Source organism: Abramis brama, assembly GCF_963993115.1.
Source record: "Abramis brama genome assembly, chromosome: 14".
Lineage (NCBI taxonomy): Eukaryota > Metazoa > Chordata > Actinopteri > Cypriniformes > Leuciscidae > Abramis > Abramis brama.
Genome location: NC_139976.1, coordinates 13,126,149 through 13,148,965, shown reverse-complemented (window position 1 = coordinate 13,148,965; position 22,817 = coordinate 13,126,149). Strand labels below are relative to the sequence as shown.

The window sequence follows — 22,817 nt, the reverse complement described above, 5'->3', positions numbered from 1 at the left end:
TTATTTTATTTTATTTTATTTTATTTTATTTTATTTTATTTTATTTTATTTTATTTTATTTTATTTTATTTTATTTTATTTTATTTTATTTTATTTTACCTAAGACCAACCGGTGACCCCTGGATGTCCAATTTAAATTTTAAAATGTATTTCTAAATGGACTTTTTTTTTCTATATCATATCATATATCTTGTTTGGTTGAAATGGTTGCTTCTATAGAGAGTTAAAACAAATGTAAACAGTTTTTCTCTGTTGACAGAGATGCAAAAGTAGCCATGTATTCTGGCAAAATAAATATTTTGCAAGAAACATATACAGTAAACATCTTTTTTTTTTTTTTTAGGCTTCTTAAAAGCATGAAACTGACAAAACGCAGAAAGTCTCAGTTCAGGATAGTCACTAGTGAAGTGTTTGCAACTGTGCACTTTCTTGTGAGTTAATTTATAATGTCATAATTTTCTTGCTGCTCCAGAGTGCATGGAGTCATGTGTAATTTACAGTTAAGTTTTAGCTTTTTTTTTTTTTTTTTTCACAATCTACTGCCCACAAAGCAAAGGTCTGCATGTGCCAGCTGAAAAACTTCGCCTTGGTGATGAATGTGAATGCTAACTGACACATTGAACTGTATATTTTTGTAACATCTGTAAGTTCCAGATTCTAAAACTAGCATGTCCTATGTGGGGTGATATTGGGGAAAGCTAGATGTTCTGCTAGGGCCTGAAAATAAAAAGTGGATTATTAGACCATTTGGTTTTACAGTTCTTTTAGTAGGCCTACAGTAAAATGGAAAAGATTCGATTTGCTATTGATGCTTTCTTACAGACCCAAAGGAAACAATCAGCTTCGCCTAAATTCTTTGCTACATCTCATTATCAGTTTTGTATGTTTATACTTTCATCAGTTACATGTTCCCTCGGGACACCTACTGTAAAACAGAAGAGCATTAGAAAAGAAGGCAAGAAAATTGTGTTTAATCTCTTTTCCTTCCTTACCTAGATCATAATATGATAGTTATGGGAAGAATAATACTAGTTAAACTTGCTTCATTGTGGCATTGGTAAACAGTATATGAAAAAACAGCATTTTTTGGTGGCTATTTTCAAGGGTTTTATGACTTGGCAGATCAGCAGTGCTGCAAACCTCCTTGAAAAGAGACAGCAGATGTCCATCATTTTTGCAGCTACCAGATTTCTGACATTTCAAGGAATGTATTTTCATAGAATGTTGCCCACTAAGACTTTTCACTCTCTCTTGTACCAAAAGAGTACATTTTCAAGCTCTTTATTAATTCACAGAAAAGTCTGTTAACCCAAGTCAAGAGCTACTTTGGACCTTCTAACCATAATGAATTAATTATCCTAATACTAGTTCTCATTCTGTAGTGATTTGTGAGCTGGTTCATATAGAATTACAGGAGTTCCTATTGTGAATGTTCCACTGTTCCATTGTAAATATACCTTTGATAACATTATGTAATCTGAACAAATATGCGTCAACCCAATTGCATGTTGAGCGTGTAAAGGGATGCATACGTTAGTATTATTTTTATCCAGTGATGATGTGTCTGCCTCTGTAACTGCTGAGACGAGAGAGACCCACAGCGCTCCACATGGCAGAGAGCAGTAGTGCAGATGACCTCATCTCCAATCAGAGCTGGAGGAGTCCAGATAATATATTCCAGTATACCTTTCTAATCCAATGATACTGACTCACTCACAGAATGAAATGTCAGACATTAGTGAGTTAGTTTTTTTGCTATTCATAGATTTGTATTTAGTTGTTTGCATTTATTTACACACATTCTTGATTTGGAACAAAAAAAATGGATAAATCAAAACCCTCCCCCCCCAAACTGATGAAGGATTCTGTCAGTAATGGAAGGATAGGACCTTAAACCCTCTCATGTGCAAGGATTTTCTGGCACATTAAATAGCATGGAAAGGTTGTTTTCCGTTGTGTTATTTTCCAGCGGTTTAATCCATGTAATCCAGTTTTTACCATGAGTGCCTGTGAGCCTCTATGATATTTGTTTACTTCCCCCAAAAGACATCATGTCAGCACTTCACAGAAGCTGAAAAGCTCGACTTCTTTTCCTTCTCCGCATGTGACTTTGGGCAGATGGCGCATTGGGTTTTTGCTATTTAAAATCTCAAATGATGTATTTGCATATAGGCGTAAATACACAGAAAGATTGTTATTGTTAATGAAAGACATGAAAAAAAAAAATTTGAAAAGAAAAACAAATCTAAATTATAAATTGTTATAACCAAAATAAACTGAAATTTCAAAAACCAAAACCAAATAACAATAGATGATGTTGCTGCATTGCATGTCATGTCATTTATGAATCTAAATAACATTTCTAAATGTTTTCTGGCAATGGCCTGTAAAATGTTTGCTAGAGAATGTTCACATTTCAATATGAACCCACTGTGTGATATGACATTTATAAGTAATTGCAGAATCTCTGGACCAGGTAAAGTTAGTTCGCTCCAACTGTCGCTACAGAATTGTGTAACTTTTGTTGTAATAGAACACCAGTGTTGAGCTTATGCAAACCATCTCATCTCCATGACAGACTTGATCTATAGTTACAGGTACCTCACTGAGCTCAGATGTGTGTCATCAATATTTCATATGGAGACATTTTTTCATTTGGGTATGAACAAATGCCATCAGACTCCCCACCTGAGTCCCCTCTGAAGACCAGGCATGAGCATGTCTTTTCAGTACCCAAAGTAATGGGAAGAGAATGATGAAAATACCAAGGGGAGTTTTAGCAGCTTTTGATTACTCTCTCTCTCTCTCTCTTTCTGTCTCTAGTCACGTACACACTGAAAATGCATTGACATTTGGAAGTGGATCCTAAATTGCTCTTTGCTAATTGCTTTTGATTCACGCTAATTCGATAATGAATCATTTTGATCATTTGGTGAACGAGTTTGTCCAATTAAAATGGACTTTTTCATATAATATAATTTTTATATATTTTGTTATCTTATATATTTTGTCATCTTTATTTATATGGTAGCACTTTACAGTAAGGTCTCATTAGTTAATGCATTAACTAATTAATTTAATAATTCACAATAAGCAATACATGTGTTACAGTATTTATTAGTGTTAACGTTAGTTAATAAAAATACAACTTTTCATTGTTAATTCATGTTCATTAAACCATTAAATAACATTTACATATACAACCTTCGTTTTTAAAAATGTTTTAATAAATGTTGAAATTAACATTAACTATGATTAAGAAAGTAGTGTTTTTAGTTAGTTCATGTTAACTAATGTTGTTAACAAATGGAATGTAAAATTTTACCATATACTGTATATTAATTTAGTTGAGGTTTATTAATTTGAATGTTTATTAATTTATTCTTTATTTATGGAAAAAACATTTTTTAAGCTGTTTTAACCCAAATGGACTTTAGTACGTAGCCTAAAGAGACATTGTGATGGGAAAAAAATGTGATTGGAGGAAAATTTATATTTCAATGCTTTTGCGCTCTCTCGCAAAAATGTATGCGTTTCCCCAAGAAACACTGCATTCACTCGCAAAATATTTCAAAGTTTCTTGGCGGAACACAATAGTTTATGCAAGGGAACGCAATTGTTTTGCAAGAGAACAAAGTTTCTTGTTGGAGTGCAAAAGTTTTGCCAGCAAATGCAAACTTTATTCACCACCATGTCCCTTTAGGGGCGCCGTACTTTAGCAACCAGAGATTTTTTTTTTTTTTTTTTTTTTGTAAATGTTTTTTTTTTTTTTTTGGTTTTCTCTGCCAAGCTAGAAATTACTATATATATATTTTTTATATATATATAATATATATATATATATATATATTAGGGGTGTAACGGTACGCAAAAATCACGGTTCGGTACGTACCTCGGTTTTAAAGTCACGGTTCGGTTTATTTTCGGTACAGTAAGGGAAAGAAATGCAAACATTAAACTGCAGGTTGTTTATTACTATAAACTTTTTTTTAACAATTTGTTTACACTTTTTTTAAACACTTTTTAATAAAATATAATAAAATATATATAAAATAAAAAAAAGAATAAGAAATAAAATACTGCTGCAAAGTTCTCCACTTAATAAAATACTCTCAGTCTCAAACCAATATCACATAATAAATTTAATGAAAAATATAAATAAATAACTATGATTACAGTGCAGCATTACCAATCCCAGCTTGTAGGCCTGCTCATATTTAAAAATTAAGACTGGGAAAAAAATGAACTTTAATTGCACAATTTGCTGTAATTAATTGCAATTCCTCCAAACTTGTAATCATCAATAATTAAACTTAGAATCACCTAATTAAATGAAACACCAGGGAAAAAAGGAACAGAAAATAGCCCTATATTAAAATAATATTAAACATAAATATATCAATGTATTATTATTTTTCAATAATCAATCAACAATCAATTTAATTTTTTTTCCATTTTTTTTTTTTACTAATTATCAAAATAAAATATATTCCTACAAAGCTAGGCTATTATTACCAGAGCATGTGATCAGAGCAGGTCATTTTACCATTGTTGCTAGCGTGACTATACCAGCTCAGCAAACAGAAGTCTACTACTGAGAAATGTCACCTTATTTGAGCGGACTTTGCTTTTCCAGTGCATGATCGGTACATGATTGGAGTGTTTGGGCCGTTAACGACAGAGCAGAACGTGCAGCGCAAACACGGAGTCGAACATTGAGCAGAGAGCGCAGACACGCACGCACGCACGCACACACACACACACGGAACGGAGAGTGCGGCGGCGCACACGGAGCGGAAAAGCTTTTTTTCGCCCTGCAGTCGATTTCATTGGTTTCGGTTACAGTGACGACGGGTAAAACTAAAACCAGACGGGCTCTGGTAAAACTTTAGAATCAGCTGCAGGGCGGGATTTGCGCTGAACGCGAGACTTCCACCACTTAATATGTTCGTGTGGAAACACGAAAATGTACCTATGTTCCGCACACAAAATATTGCATTCAGTCATTCGGTACACACGTGCACCGAACCGAAAGCCCTGTACCGAAACGGTCCGGTACGAATACACGTACCGTTACACCCCTAATATATATATATATATATATATATATATATATATATGTGTGCTACCTCAGACATTCAGTAACCTTTAAAAGAATGAGAGTGAAGGATGTGGGTTGTCTGACCCTTCTCTTTCAGAGACCAAACACTCTGCTTCTCAGACATGCTCTTCCTCATTCATGAATTCTAACCCACACATACACACACGGTTCACTCCACAATGAATGAAAACAAGCCTCAGAGCAGAATGGAATGGCAAAGACGTCAGTCTGTTTTCAGAAACAATACAAACCGCAGTGATGATGTCAGCAGGAGGCTTTCTCAGAATGAACAGGAGTTTAAGAACATGGTGCCATGACCCACTGAAACATGCATTAGCGGGGGGTCATGGGAAAGATGGCCCTTGGGCCCTGCTACTCAGACACAGTAGGATAAGGATAAATAATCCAGAGAAAGCATGTTCTCAGCACTCCGCCGTGAAGATCTCCGCTGCTTATTTTGCTTCCACACCACTTGTTTAAAGTACAGCTTCTCTTCCTCATGCACCCAGAATCCTTTGCAAAAAGCTGTTTATGACTGTTTAAAAACCAATGATTATTTGCACGGTTGAATGAATCCTCAATACCTGTTGACTTGAAAAATTGAAAAATGGCTTGTGGCTGAGCCGAGGGCTGACTTGAATTGGGATTCTCATTCTGCTGCTACATTTCTATAAAGAGCCCAAACAATCAATCTCAGTAATAACATCGAGCTATAGATACTGTAATTCAGCAATCGATTCATCTCTCAAAGGGACCATGGTGAGATATTAGCAAACCTCCAGTTAACTGGCTCCTAACTGAGACCAAACTAATAACCTTTGTGTAAGCAGCACACATTGTTATCCATTAGGCCTTCACAATCCATGCATGCCTGACAGAGACAGAGCATGCATATACACAGTGGATATTAATCTTTTCTGTCACCCATAATGTAAACGGCATTGTATTTGTTTAATGTATGTTCTCTTTGTCTTTATGATTTAATACGGTGGAGCGTAGAGAGGAAGGTGAAGGGAGAAAGAGGTGCAATGGGACCAGGGCAGGTTTAAACACTAGGAGGTGGAAAGGTTTAAATTGCTGACCATTTGTTTTGTATTGTACTTCAGTGGTCAGCTTCAGTTTGGTTTGGTTTTGTTCTACAACTTTGTACATTGCTTTTAGGGCTGCTTGATTGGATCATTTCGAGGCAAATACCGATAACCGATATTGTAAGACTGACTGATCTTATTATCAGTATACAGAGTCTTTTTTACTTGTCATGCAGCTCGAGTCATTACATTTTCTGCCTTTTTGGGGTCGGTATGATTTTTTTTTTTTTTTTTTTTGTTTAAGTGCCCACCAAAGCTGCATTCATTTGATCAAAAATACAGTAAAACAGTTATATTGTGAAATAGTATTGGAATTTTTATGGAACCATTAAAGGGACTTGGTGATGGGAGGAAAAATTATGTCAATGCTTTCGCATTCTCTCGAAAATGTTTTGCGTTTCCTCAAGAAATGTTGCATTTGCTTGCAAAATGTTGAGTTCTTTGTGAGCTAACGCAAAAGTTCTGTGAGCAAACACAAAGTTTCTCGTAGGAACACAAATGTTTTGTATGGGAACGCAAAGTTTCTTTGAGAAATGCAAATGTTTTGCGGGGAGCGCAAAGTTTTTCGTGGGAACGCAAACGTTTTGCGGCGGGAGCTCAAAGTTTCTCGGGGAACACAAACGTTTTGCGGCGGGAGCTCAAAGTTTCTCGGTGGAACGCAAATGTTTTGCGAGGCAACGCAAAGTTTCTCGGGGGAACACAAATGTTTTGCGAGGGAACGCAAAGTTTTTGGGGGAACACAACTTGTTTTGCGAGGGAACGCAAAGTTTCTCTCGGGAATGCAAATCGTTTGCGAGAGAACGCAAAAGCATTGAGAAATACTTTTTTCCTCCAATCCCATATTTTTTCTACGGAGCCCCTGAGGGGACCTGTGCAAAAAAAATAATAATACAGACTTTCGCGTGCGCACGAGAAACTTTCGCGTGCTCACGCGTTACAATTTCCGGTTTGCGTTGTAGCGTCATTAATACAAATGTGGAAATATGGATGATGTATGTATCATTTATGTATGTATTACATTGCCAACATGGGGGAAACAAAATATTAACATGAAAAAGTACAAAATATTAAAGGGATAGTTAACAAGAAAGTGAAAATATTCACACTTGATCCAAACCAGGAGGACCTTCTTCTGAGGAACACAAAAGATGTTAAGCAGAATAGGCATTGGCAGCCTCAGTATCCATTTACAACCATTGTATGAAAAATATGAAAGCAAATGATGACAAAGAAAGCTGATGACTGTTCAATGAACATTCTGCAAAACATTTTTGTGTTCACAGAAGAAAGTCTGAAAAAGACAGAATGTTTTAAATTTATATAAAATATAAAATATAAATTTTAGATAAAGGTTTGCATTTTTTTATTCAAACTGCAATTGGTAGTGTAATTGAATCAGTGTATCTTTCGTTCAGTCGTTTTTTTTATTTAATATTTAAAGTAGAAAATTAGAAAAGAGTTCCTTTTTCGTTTTATAAACAATATTTCTATATTTCGTTCTGAGGTAGAAAATTGAATAAACAGCTTGAATATTCGATTTCTAGTCAAGTCAAATCGCCTTCATTTATATAGCGTTTTTAACAATATGGTTGCAAAGCAGCTTTTGCATACATAATAGGAAATTACTGTAACAGATTGTTTATAGGCTTTACAACAGCTCTTGGATAAAGTTCTACACGTCCACATCATGTTATTTTCTTTCTTTTTCAAAGGCATGACATTTTGTAGTCATTTTGAATATACACAAATAAAAATATACATTTTACTGTTTCGAATGACAGAGTATGAAATGATAAAGTATTAAGTTATTTCCCCAGCTGAGGAACAAATCCAAGTGATGGCGCCGGCAAATCGCGCTTTAACAACAACATCGGTTCACTTCTGGCATTAACTTGACATCGCAGCCTGTTCATTATTAAATTATTGTTAATTCCTGTTCATTATTAAACTTTGGACCAAATGAAAGATGTGCGAACCCAACTTTGCGGTATAGTTTCAGTTTCGATTCAAATAAATTTGTTTAGGCTTGGCGTTTAAAATAGGCTAAACGTTGTTTGTAATAAAGGGCACAATGGGCTATTTTTATAGGCTACTGTATTTTATTTTATTTTATTTTATTATAAGTGGTTACTTATTTTTCATTTCTTGTTGTTTTCTGATACCATTCATTTAAGGATTTGGCTAGCCAGTAAGGGGAAGTAAATTAATAGTGTTTATAATGTTAATGTTGAATTTTATTTACAGGTCTTTTACACTATTTCTGAATAGACTAGCCTAATAACATAATGCGTGTTTCCCTCTCAACATGACCAAGTGCGCCACGCACAAGCGCGCATCCTTGAGATATAAATTATAGGCTAATACATTTTAATAAAAAAGGCCTACATCATAAAACTCAGAAGAGTATGTATTTTAATATCTCTGATGTTCTCTGTTCTCTGGTTGTTAGAGTCAGTCTGAATGACAGTTCATATTTTGTATAAACAGTAACAGTATAAATGTCTTTACTGTCATGATCAATTTAATGCATCCTTGCTAGAAAAAAAACAAAAAAACATTAATTTCTTACCCCAAAGTTTTGAACAGTTTCTTCTGGTGACTCTGAAATACACAGAATTTTCATAAATTGACGTTTTATATTTTCAGAGGAGTTGTTAAACATGAGATGAACAATAACACACTGATCCGTTTAAGGGAACTATTTCACTCCTTACGAGCACATGGCTCTTTCTGTACATCAGAATGTTAATTCACCTGTGACGATGGTGTTTCTGGTCGGGTGAGTCATTACACAGGAGTCTCTAGATTGAGTCATATGAGAGCATGAGGATGGAGTCTGTTGACAGCGTTACTGTCTGCTGTAGAAAGAGGAACAAACAGTCCTGGCTCAGGTCAGAGCAGAGAGCTGGAGAGGACAGCACCTGCTGTGTGGGAAGGCTGTGTGGCACAGACAGAGGGCAGGGGGAGCGGGAGGTTTTTGTGTCTGCGGTGTCGTTTAATTTTATGTTTGTGGACCTAATCTCATGTCTCTGTTTACTTCAAATTCAAATGGAAACAAACAAACATCAAATCAAAATCATTTGCAGTTCCATCACTAACCCCAATCTGGGAACCCTGTCGTAATGTGATATTTAATGCGGTTCATGTTGTTGATAAGAAAGGGATATATTTTCTTTCTCTTTGTGTTTTATATCATAGGTCAGGTCATAGTTAGGTCAAAAGTAATCTAAAAGTAGTCCGATTATATTACCTTAAATGTGTGATGCAATGTAGGCTATTACGTTACTAACTACAATTTTTGTCATGTAATTTGGAATTAGTAACCAACTACAATTTCTAATTCCAGAACTTATGCTGGGACAGTAAAGGTTTATTTCCAGAGGTGCGATGCTGGGTGACAAACACTGCTAGAAAATACAAATACTAATTATTGAAGGCAAATTTTTTACTAACATTTTGTACATTCAAAATATATATATGATATGACCCCTTTAAGAATTTATTTTATCGTTATTTTCTTTTATGTCTTTGATAATGATTTTTTAGATTTGATTTACTTATTTGGACTTGAGATAGATAGTTTCAGTCATGAAGCTGTTACTTATCCATTTGTTTCCCACTGTGTTATCTAGTAGTATCCAGCGAGGATGCTGGATGAAATGTATTGCATGCGGTGTGCGTGTGAGTGTGAGTGTGTGATGTTAATGCCCGTGGAGTAAAGCGTGGGCAGAGTCTTAGTCCAATAGATGCCTTCACAGGAGACACCTCTAATGTGTTATGCCACACACACACATATGAATCTTCTCTGATCCAGCACTGACTCACCCGTCACTTTCCCTGCTTGTCTGGTTCTCTCCGCAGGAACGCATCTTCCTGACGTTGTCCAACTACATATTTACTGCCATCTTTGTGACCGAAATGACAATAAAGGTAGGTGACGGGGTTGGCATTTGTCTCTGTGTGGTGTATTCTCTGACAGAGGGTGAACTAACACATCGCCTGGGCTAGAATACCAGTCAAAAGCAGACTAACTTCAGTTCCCTGCGGCTTTTATAGTGCCGATCTCTCTTAGATCAGCAGGGCTAATGGAGTCTGGTGAAAACATGTCCTGTCACTGGCTTTTCAGATAACCAGGCTTGCAGCCTTTTTACTGTACTTTAAAAAGGCAGTTCAGCCAAAAATGAAACATCTGTCATTATTTACTCCCCTTCTTGTTGTTGCAAACCTGTATGACTTTCGTAATTCCACTTAAAAGGCATTTTCAAAGTTTTGATTGTCACTCTTTTCCGTGCAGTTAGAATGAACAAGCTTAAAAAAAACATGCAAAAGCATCATAAGTGTAAAGTTGTTATGCACAGAAAATATTTAAATTTATGACAGAAGCAACATCTGATCCATAAACAAATCATTCTGCGGAATCATATCTTAATAAATCATCTGATGATTCATTTATAAAAAGAAAAATGTGTATTTATATATTATATATATATATATACAGTTATACACATCAGAACATGGTGTGTGTGCGTGCGTGCGTCCGTGCGTCCGTGCGTGCGTGCGTGCGTGCGTGCGTGTGTGCGTGCGTGTGTGTGTGTCTGGAATCATCAAAATAAAATGTTTGATGTTTCATTTTCAGAAATGTTATTGTCGGCACATTTATGTACTATTCATGCATTTCAAATTTTTATAAATAATGAAAACAGATGTGCTGCTCAATATTTTTGTGGAAATACATTTTTATGAATAGAACCAATAGAAAAAACAGATGAATAGAAAGAACAGAATTGATTTGAAACAGAAATAGAAGCGATACACTTGCAGTAGTTAATAGCTCACAGAATAATCATAATCACAGAATATCAGTGAATGCAACTTCAATTTCTGTCTGTTCCTCACACAAAGTTATTGCATGGCTTCAGAAGACTTGGATTAGTGCAGAAGTGTACTTTTATGGTGCTTGAAATCTTCAGTTGCCATTCATTGCTGCACCAAAAAAAAAAAAAAAAAAAAAAGACTGACTTCTCCTTTTGTTGTTTTGGAGAAGAAAGGAAGTCATACAGGTTTGGAACAGCATGAGGGTGAATAAATAATGACAATATGTTTTGTGTGACCTATACCTTTAAGTCACTGCTTCCCTTTGACAACTAGAAAGTCTAAACAAAGACTACAGCAGCAAAATATTAAACTGCTGCCAGTCAGCTGAATTAAACATTTGAACATATGCTGCCTTATAAAGGTCCTAAAAAGAGCACACTGACATGAAAAGTCTATTAAGTAAGCCCTGCTCTCTATTTTCCACTCTTCACCACACTATTTAATACTAAGTAGGGGGGTGGGGGTGGGGGGATTGTCTGCCAGACATTCAAATGACTATCGTTGAAATGGAAGAACATGTTGAGGCCTCTCTGGAGAAGACAGAAAAGTTCATAGGTGTCAGTCACAAAGGTCTAGGGTTTCTATTCTGGGGCCCTGCTTTATGCCAGGTCACGCCCACCCAAGAGAATTCAAATGAAAATCATGGCAGAGAATAATCGTACTCACTGGAGGTTAATTAACGGCGACTGACAAAAACTTTCCGGGTCGGATAAAGATGACAGGGCTGTTGAAACTCCTGGCTTTTGTTGCCTGACATGCCTTTGTTCACTTTGAGGTCTGATCACATTGTGGTTTGATATATTCACCAGAAACATCATTAGGAGCTGCGCATTCATGCTTAGCACTTTTTAGTCAGATGATTCTCACTCCTGGTTTGTTTATCTCAGCTATTTTCCTTCCCTCTGAGCCCTTTTATATGGCAGCTGTATGCCAGTCTAACCTGATATGTTCTCAGAAATGCCACAATAGTGTGAAAAAACTAATAAAGAACTGAGGGGAATAAGAGTGTTTCTTCCCAAATTCAGATTTCAACTTTCTCACATTTCTTGTCATGTGCATATTCTTTTTGTGGGTTTCTAACACAGTAATATTTTGAAAGAAGGGTGCATATTTTTACCAAATTGTATGCACTTTTTAACATCTGCAAGATTAATTTATGAAACTATTGTAAATAAAGTTCATAATTGTGATTGATACAGAAAATATGGTTTTACAGATATGAAAAGTATTGCCTGTCCTTAGTTTAATTATTTATATTTTACATATTTTATGTATACATGTATAAATTTTACATTCATATATTCAGAGTTATAACTATATATTCAGAATTACATTTATATATTCAGAGTTTTAACTATATATTCGGGATTTACATTTATATATTCAGAGTTATAACTATATATTCAGGATTTACATTTATATATTCAGATTTACATTTATATATTCAGAGTTTTAACTATATATTCGGGATTTACATTTATATATTCAGAGTTATAACTATATATTCGGGATTTACATTTATATATTCAGAGTTATAACTATATATTCAGAGTTACATTTATATATTCAGAGTTATAACTATATATTCAGATTTACATTTATATATTCAGAGTTATAACTATATATTAAGGATTTACATTTATATATTCAGAGTTATAACTATATATTCAGGGTTACATTTATATATTCAGAGTTATAACTATATATTCAGGGTTACATTTATATATTCAGGATTTACAATTATATATTCAGAGTTTTAACTATATATTCGGATTTACATAGAATTATTTCCTGTTTGGCCCCCCATAATATATATATATATATATATATATATATATATATATATATATATATATATATATATATATATATATATATGTATATGTATATGTGTATGTATGTATGTATGTATATATATATATATATATATGTATGTATGTATGTATGTATGTATGTATGTGTATATATATATATATATATATATATATATATATATATATATATATATATATATATATATATATATATATATATATATATATACACATACATACAGTATATGCAAAAATTAGAACTATTATGACACAATTTGTCCATCTTCCATTGGTCGGACAAACAGATAAACCCGGCAAATGCCTCATTTGGGATAGAAACTGTAGAAATTGTTTTATCATAAAAACATGTACACAGCTTGGCGGCTTTAATTGAAATTGTATTTAACATTTGTTGGTGTTGTGAAGGTGGTTGCTCTGGGTTGGTGTTTTGGGGAGAAGACCTACCTGAAGAGCAGCTGGAACGTTCTGGATGGCATGCTGGTGATGATCTCTGTGATTGACATCCTGGTATCCCTGATCTTCAACAGCGGCACTAAGATCCTGGGCATGCTGCGGGTGCTACGTTTACTGAGAACCCTGCGGCCGCTCAGGTACGCTGATCACAACATCCATTCAGTGCTACATTTAGTCATTACGCTAAATAACAGTTACAATTACATCAAAGCTTTAATGCACAAATGCACCACCACCTGCCTTGCTGGAGGCAACATAAACACTTATATGTACTTTAGGTCAAAATGCTAGATTTGCACATCTTAAATCAGTATCCACTTTCTTACAGGAAGCATAATTAATGTAAAGCCTGAAGTTCCACAATTAGCCTCTTCCTCACTTAGATGCATCAATTAGCTCCTAATTGATGCAGTATGTAGCTGTGTTTGTGTTTATGCATATTTATGTGTATTTGTGTGCATATGTGTGTGCGCCTTGCACTTTTCCTCCTGCAGAGGGAACTTCTGGAGGCCTTCCCTACTCTTAAATATTTATGACATATCCAAGCAGAAAATCAAAATCAAATATTCAGCTTTCCTGCCCAATTTGCCCACAAAATGCTTACACTGGTCTTTCACCCCCAGTCGCTCCCTTCTCTCTTTTCAAGTTCGGGGTCAACTTCCGCAAGTTACTCATGCTACCAAGAGATTTGTATTAAAAATACATAGTTTTCCAGTAGTCGTGTTTCAGTTATGTTGGTACAACGTTATAGTGAACAAATGCGCTGTCAGCAACATTTCTGAAAAGGAACTGGAAAGAAAAAAAAGACAGTTTGGTTTTGTTTTCACAATTTATTCATGTTTCCCATGACAGATACAAGGAACTTTAAAAGGTTAGACTTTATTTTTAATGGTGACGTGGTTACATTGTACTTACTCCAATACGTACTGAGTAATATTAACTACATCTACTTACTATTGAGTTATGGTTAGGGTTTGGTTTAGGGTTAGTTGTAATTATGCATAATTTACTGTTATTACTATAAGTAAATGTAGTAATGTGTAACTGCGTCACTTTAAAATAAGGTATTACCCTTTAAAATATTAAATAGGTAAAATCAACAGCAACAAAAGAATAATGATTTTATTTCTGCTTATTTTTGATGCCACATGTATATTCATCATATAATTTTTATATTGCATAAATGTAAATTATATACTTCATACCAGGTCTGCTAATTAGTGACCTCTGGTGTGAACTATCCCTGGCCCGCACCTACTTGTTTTTTTCAGATTCCATGATTCCATTTTCTAGTCTTTTTTATGTATTTATTTGCATTTTAATGTGTGCTGATAAAGCAGAACAGTTTACTGAACTGTACTGTGCCAAATAATGTTGAGGTATTTTGATGAGCATGACGGATACGTCTCCCAGCAAATCTTTTAATGCATTCTTCACTAGTTTGCTAAAACAGCTAATGAATGATTTATGTCACAACCCCTGAGCATCACTATTACTCCACTGCCACTGAATAGTGCATAGAGATCCAAGCATGCCTTAATAGATAATGAATAGTATGTGGAACAAAACTTGAATTCCTTTTTTATGTTTTTATTCCAATAAAGTATTGCATCCACTAGTGGCATATTACATAAGGTGAATTAACCTTTAAACAGTATGTGTGATAAGGTCCCATTATAACTAATGACAGTTGCTTCGTTTGACTGTCAGAGAATGTAGAGCACCCGGAGAGGAAAAAACGCCCTGTAAATTAAACATGAAGAGGTCTGTGTTTTCACCTCGAGCTCCTCTGCTTGAACATTTTAAAGATTCTCACACAGAGTTTCCTCCACTGCCAGAGCGCTCTGCTTCAGAGAACTTTACTGTGTGTGCACCGCCGAACACCTATTGAAAGTTTAACTTCTTGATTCTTCCCTAGACAGACTTTATAATGCACCTCTGTGTGAAGTCCAAGTTGAAATCAAAAGAAAGACAAAGACAGCTGTAAAAAGTCTCCACAGCGTGGGCCCAACAACTTCTGCAAAAGTCAATGCAGGGAGGGGTGGGTAATCCAGACCACATGTGCATCTGGACCAGTGAGCTTAAAGGGACAGTTCACCCAAAAATTAAAAAAATCTGCTATTGTTTAATCACTTCGATATCTTTCGAAACTTGTATGACTTTCTTTATACCTGTCTTTTAGCAGGTTGTCCAAGCTGCTGTTTTCCATACAATGAAAGTGAATGTTACCGTGGTTGTAAAGGGATATATTTTTAATCTTTAAATAAAATTGAAATAGATATTTTTTTTAAATAATTTAAATACTTTTTTATTGTTAGTATGCAATTTTATCATTCATATTTTTTACATGATTTTTTTCATTAGACTTTTTCCCCCTCCAAAATAATTGTTAATACACTACTGTTCAAAAGTTTGGGGTCAGTAAGATTTAAAAAAAAAAAAAAAAAAGGTCTCTTATGCTCTCAATCATACCATAAAAAGTAATATTGTGCAATATTATTACAAAACTTTTTGAATTGTTTATATTTTAATTCAAATGAAATTTGATGAAATCATTGATGATCATGACTCATGATTTTCAGAAATCATTTGAATATGTTGATTTGGTGCTAAACATTTCTTCTTATGTTGAAAACAGTTCAATATTTGCTTAATATTTTTGTGGAAACCAAATATTTTTTCAGAATTCTTTGATGAATTAAAAAGTTCAAAGTAACAGCATTTATTTGAAATAGATTTTTCTTTGTAAAAATGTAAAAGCCTTTACTGTCACTTTTGAACAATTTCATGCATCTTTGCTCAATAGAAGTATTAATTTCTTGAAAAAAAAAAAAACTTTCTTTTTATTTATTTATTTATTCATTCATTTATTTTGACTTTTTAGACAATTCAAACAAGTTTGACAAGAGAGTAAGTAAATAAAAAAAAAAAAATTAAATTCCTTTTATGGTGGGTTGATATGCCCATTTATTCATGTGGACATCTGTGTTTTATGTTAATGTCCACGTTCTCCTTATCAAGTATCAATGGCATTGTTACGGAGAAGTGTGTGCGTTTCAATCTTTAGACAGGATGATTTATGCGTTGTGTTAAGGGGGAATGTGCACACTCTGTAAATTCATCAACTCTTTGACCCCCAGGTTAAACCTCTCCACTGTATGTTGCACTGCACATCACCCTTGCGGATCTAAATTAATCTCAAAAGCGCATAAAGAACCATCCATCCTCCACTGTCTGCATGTGCCCCAGAGGAATAGACCCTCCCTTAAACACCTGACGCCAGCATCTATCTACTGATATCACTTTGTTCAGTCTCCTAGAAGTTCCTGCTTGACCTTATTGAATGCAAATAACTCGACATACAGTAATGTACCGCTTTTTTATTGCTTGTGCTCATTAATTCTCATTCTAATTACAGTCCAGTTTCTTTCACAGTGCATGTCCACTCTAAGGCATTTGTTAAACTAATCTAACCATGCTTGACTTGAAACAAGTTAGTTTTTTTCTGCATTGTCTATTTCCTGTAATTACACGGACGAAAAATTGCACGAAAAGACGATAAGGACAGATTGGCTCTTTCAGATTTCATCTGGAGCTGATTAATTTAATTTACATATCATCGCTGCAGATGTCCTTTATGCCTTATTGTTTTTAGATAATAGCTTGTGTAATTGTGAAGTCATAATTTCCCTATATTACAGTATGTGAGTGTGCTAGGGAACAGATTCAGTCATTAATTTCTCACTCTGGTGCATTAGAACAACACCAGGGCGAATAAATAATGACTGAATAATTGGGTGAACTATCCCTTCAATATCTCCTTTTGTCGCCTACTAAGTCATACATTTGGTTTTATGCTTTTGTTTTTACTCCCTGTTTTCTTGATTCGTAGTTGAGATTTATTTTTAACATATTTTTTGTCCTTTGACGGGTGTCCTCAGATTGTGTGCTTGCTGTGTGTGCGTTTGTGTGTGTGTGTGTGTGTGTGTCACACAGCTTGAATCCCCCGAACTGACGGTTCCCAGCCCAACTGCAGCATCCTTTAATTACAGCCAGGATGAAAATGTGTCTCTGTGTTCTGGGAATAAGAAGCTCCTTTAGAGCTCTACTTATTGTTCCCTTCCTAATATATTTATTTATTAAAACCTTTCAGAACAAAAAGACCCGATCAGAGCGATGCATATGAGAAACTCCACTTTTCCGAAGACTTAAGAAAAGACGTAACCATAATACGTTTCCAGAAACTAGAAAAGTCACATCAGCATCACATTATAAATCTAGGACCACCTCCCTTCTTATCATCTTATCATCCCAAAATGCCATGTTATTTACAATAGTACCATTGTATATATATTTTTTTAAGTACCATATGATTATCATACTATGGTAATCATTCAGTACCATTACTGCCCACTTTACTGTGCTCTTTTTTTTAAATACTGTATATAAATATACACTAAATTGCACAAAATCACATAGCCTATTTACACATTTTCATGAAATAAATCTATGAGCACATAACTTCAATGTGTTCTGTAACGTTTACTGTATTGAAAAACATTACTGGCAAAACACCTCATGCACTAACGCCCTCTATTGGTGAGGGGTTGGAATTTAATGGTGTGAGGACCAGTGTTTTTATTTATATGCAGTACTATTATAGTATTTATTATTATTTTGAATTAGCTTTTATTTTTTCCCGTTTTCTTTTTAATTTAAGTCAATGTTTTTAGTAATTTTGTTATGTGCTTTTATTTTTATATTTTTAATATTTAGCTTTATTTCGTTTTTTAAATACTTCAACTTATTTCAGTTAGTTGCAAAGGCAAAACTTCTAATTCTCAGTAAGTTTTAAGTCTTTTTTATCTAGTATTCATATTGATTTAATTTCATTTTAGCTTTATTTCAATTCTCGTAACAGTTTTAGTTAACAATAGCACTGGTGAGTACACTGTGTGTACAAGGCATTTCATTTCACTGGATTGTCCCTCTCAAATTCACTCAGAGATGAGCGTGGGTCTAGACATATTGATCCTTCTCATCGTTTGACATTTCCCTAATTGATTTTACGGTGTTACCTGAAATCCCCGAAGTGAGCTTTGATAAATACGCTTGAGCTTGTTGAGAGATGCACGCAGATATTCAGACAAACAAAAGACAGAGCAGCCTGTTATCTGCATTCCCTTTGGCAGATTCCTTTCTCTCTCAACCAGTTACTTTGACTAAACCTGATCGGTCTCTTTAAACATGGCCTTTTCTTCATCCTCAGACACTGATACAATCACAGCACACTTCTTAAGAAGATCAAAGCTGTGGATCAAATCCGTTTTTTGCTGCTTTAGCTCAGTACCGTGGTGAGATCCCGAGCTACTGCTTTAGGTCCTCATCGTGTCCCAATAACATCAGTTCAACACAAACAAGGCCGAATTTGTCTGCACTACATTTTAATTGTTGGTCTATGTAAACATGCATTAGAGGGACATCTTTGACTGTTTTAAGACGGCATGTAAACCATACTTTCTGTACCCTTTTAGTTGTTCCCTCCACAAGAACTCGTCCTGTGTGAACGGCTGTAGCTGAATTCCTGTTATAGCTGTGTATTTGTATTACATATGTTATTGTGTATGCCTTTGTGAGCAGGTGTCTTTGTGTCACTGTGAATGCTACCCTCCTCAGAGGTTTGACAGGTGCAGTTGTGTGCCGGATATCGTGCCATTAATAATTAGGCTTCAGCTTTATTCTGGCGGTTTAATTAAAATTGTCTCCTTTCTTTACAGCACAGAAAGTTTCCCTAGTGCGTTGCGGTTGCTTAGCATAATGGCTAGGGCATGAAATGTTTGCTGGTAATATACTGTATTGTTATTTATTATTAATAATAATGTTATATTAGTAAGTAAATGTAAATTATATAATTATATAACAGGATATTATTTAATTTTATAAAATGTTCCTTTTTTTATTATTATTTCTTTTAGGAAAGTTGTTTTTGTGTTGGGTTGCCACTTTATTTCCAAATAAAGGCTCTTGAAGCAAACCCGGTTAAGAACCAGCATGTGTTGCTTAGTGTGCCAGAGTGTGCTAGATCTGATTTTAGATCTTTACATAGCAATGAGTCAGCTCTGTTGAAGATCACAAACTAAATTTTGTTTGCTCTGGATTCAGGCTCTTGTTTTGTTGGATCTGAGCATGGCATTTGATATTGTTGACATAATATTCTTCTTGAACGTCTTGAATCCAGGACACTGCACTACAGTGGTTTGCTTCTTACCTTGAGAATAGGATTTTTTCTGTAAATTTCGGAAATGTTTCCTCATCACCTGCTCCTATTTCATGTGGTGTGCCCCAGGGATCCATTTTTGGACCTTTATTTATTTCCCTTTATATGTTTCCTTTGACCTACATTTTTCAGAAATACAACATTTCTTATCATGGCTATGCTGATGATTCTATGTTTTACCCTCCAGTGAGGCTTGACACCACTGTTTCTTTTGATGTTGTATAGAAATGCATAAATGATATTATATTGGATAACAAATCATTTTTTGAAGCGTAAAGATGATAAAATAGATTTTTTTTATTATTATCTCGCTTACAAGTTGACTGCAGTCAAACTTTTGACTGGGTCTAAAAAGGACGACCACATTTCCCCTATTCTAGCATTCCTCCACTGGCTTCCCGTTTGTATATAAGGCTTTTTCTGGCCGTGCACCAAAATATATAGTGACCTTCTTCAGCCATACCTTCCTGCTAGAACACTCAGATCTTCTTATCCTTTACTTGTAACTCTGCCACAGTGTCGCTATAAATCAAAGGGTGATCGGGGCTGTTATGTGGCTAGGCCCAAGCTTTGGAATAGTCTCCCCTATTGTGCGAGGTCTGCTCCTTCATTGGACATTTTTAAGTCTACTCTTAAATAATACTTTTATTCTTAGGCTTTTGGAAATTTGTAAGAGTTGCTTTTACTGTGTAGATTTGCTATTGTATACTTTACAGCACTTTGGATCAATTTTTATGTGTTAAGTTTAAATGTGCTTTATAAATGAATGTTGTTGTTGCTTAAACATCTGTTCTCCTGTTTAATTTTCAGAGTGATCAGCAGAGCTCCAGGACTGAAGCTGGTGGTTGAGACACTGATGTCATCACTCAAGCCTATCGGGAATATTGTGGTCATCTGCTGTGCCTTCTTCATTATTTTTGGCATCTTGGGAGTTCAGGTGAGTAAAAACAAAAACATATATATATATATATATCCATACAGAAATCACCAGCTTAAACAAGTTTAAAATAGTTTTCTGGTAGTTTTAGAGAGATTTTGAGCACTTTTCAGCTTGGTCAGCCTGGCAGGCCATCTTAATCCAACTTCACCTCACAGTTATAAAGTGGATATAATGTTTCTTGCTTGGATCACACTATTAAAGTTAAAGCTTAGGGATTAATTGGAGTAATTCCTTCTAAAAACACCATATATAAAGTAACACGTAACATATGAGCTCTGTGTGTTTAATCCACAAGATTGCCTTTAAGACTCTTAGTGAGAGTGAAAGAGGTGGTGCACAGAACGAATACATGATTTTCTGTCATTTCTGTAAATTTGAAACATACTCTTCCTACCCACAGTTGAATAATTTGACTATGATTAAAATGTTCTGTTTTCCATACTTCCACAATTTACATAAGACCGTAGGGGAACACCGATGCAATTTATCTTCCATTCTTCCAGGAAAAGATGCCTGTGCTTTTGTGCCTGTGTAAAATGTGTCATGCAGTAACATTGATTATGTCCTTGTATGGTTTCCACTGAACACTCATACTGGACTTTCTGTAATGGGGACATAATCATATTGTATAAGGTTGTAACAGTGTCTTGAAATTACTCATTAGATAGCCTAGCAATTTTGGGTAAACGTGTTATGTCGGTCAAAAAAGTACTACATTATTTAACAGTGCATAAAGTTATGACATTATTGGCATATTCTAATGTCAGTACTCATTAAAAAAATGTAAAATTAATTTAATTATTTAGTTATTTCCTTTAAAGAGCCTAGCGTTGTCTGAGAAATGTTTTTCCAAAAATCGTTCACAGAGAAAAAGAAGGTTGGTTGTGTGCTGATAAAATTGCTTTGTGTTTTTTCCCACAGCTATTCAAAGGAAAGTTCTTTGTGTGTCAGGGGGAGGATACAAGAAACATCACCAACAAGTCAGATTGCTACCTTGCTCAATACAAATGGGTCCGACACAAGTACAACTTTGATAACCTTGGGCAGGTAAGCACTTACATTTGCTCTATCTCAAGATTCTCTTTTAAATGTACCTAGAAGCGACTTGTAATGCCACTTCCAATTTGAAAATAATCTGTTATGGTCTCGTCCCATTTTCAACAGTCAAATGGAGCCATTGAAGTCAAAGGTTTCTTTTAACCTTTTTTTTATCATCTTTCACCTCCCTCAGGCTCTCATGTCCCTTTTTGTTCTGGCTTCCAAAGACGGTTGGGTGGACATAATGTACGATGGACTGGATGCTGTCGGTGTCGATCAGCAGGTATTGACCGTATCAGAAGCTCCTTTTACCTGCATAAAATGTTATTGTAATGTTATTTATATGGATTTTCATGCTTGTTGATTCACCTTGTGATACATTTGATCCACAACTATGGACAGTGCGGCAACCTTTTCATTTAAGTGGGTCACAGTTTCTAGAGTACAAACAAACTGTGGGCCAGAATATATCCCAGTCCTTCGCATTCTCTAATAACAGCAAACTCTGATTGGACAAACCCCATGAACTGAATCAGAGCTGAAAAATCCATGATCAGCATTTCTGTCCTAGCTTCAAAGAACTGCTTTCCCATTCATAAGTTCTTCTGTAAGCTCCTTACTGTCCATTCATCAGATCTCTTTGAAGTGCCTTATTTTACACTCTTTCCTCCAAATGTCTATTTTATAATACAATTAGAATTTTCAAATACTTTCTGAATAATAAAAAGTAAATTTTTTGCACGAAAAGGAAGTCTCCATGCTTCATGTGTGGCTGTGGGCTCCTGAAATTGTTCTGCTCTAATTGAAAAGAGGCCAGCCCCCTGTCCTAGCCAAGGCATTCATGTGCTTGAATTGGAACAGATATCTCTTCCTTAGTGTCTGCCATGTGGCCTGTGCCTCACCATTGCATGCAGAATGCTTAATCTAGCTAAAGGCAGGCGTTGAGTCTCCAGCAGGACAAACCTTTGAATTGAAGCGTTATTGGTATCATAAATCTCCATAATTCTTAACCTCAGGCTACTCCTGCAGACCTGACCCAGATCGATCTATCTATCTATCTATCTATCTATCTATCTATCTATCTATCTATCTATCTATCTATCTATCTATCTATCTATCTATCTATCTATCTATCTATCTATCTATCTATCTATCTATCTATCTATCTATCTGTCTGTCTGTCTATAGTGAGAGAGAGAGAGAGAGAGAG

General features: G+C 35.1%; 1 protein-coding gene across 1 annotated transcript in view; it reads left to right on the top strand.

The window, feature by feature from the left end:
* cacna1g (calcium channel, voltage-dependent, T type, alpha 1G subunit) overlaps positions 1-22,817 on the top strand; it is a 128,650-nt gene that overhangs the window by 63,376 nt on the left and 42,457 nt on the right. Inside the window, exons 19-23 of the mRNA XM_084134731.1 lie at positions 10,051-10,119; positions 13,305-13,489; positions 20,440-20,566; positions 21,491-21,616; positions 21,801-21,890. Of these exons, the coding sequence (XP_083990857.1) occupies positions 10,051-10,119; positions 13,305-13,489; positions 20,440-20,566; positions 21,491-21,616; positions 21,801-21,890 (597 nt within the window). The remainder of the gene's footprint in view (positions 1-10,050; positions 10,120-13,304; positions 13,490-20,439; positions 20,567-21,490; positions 21,617-21,800; positions 21,891-22,817) is intronic.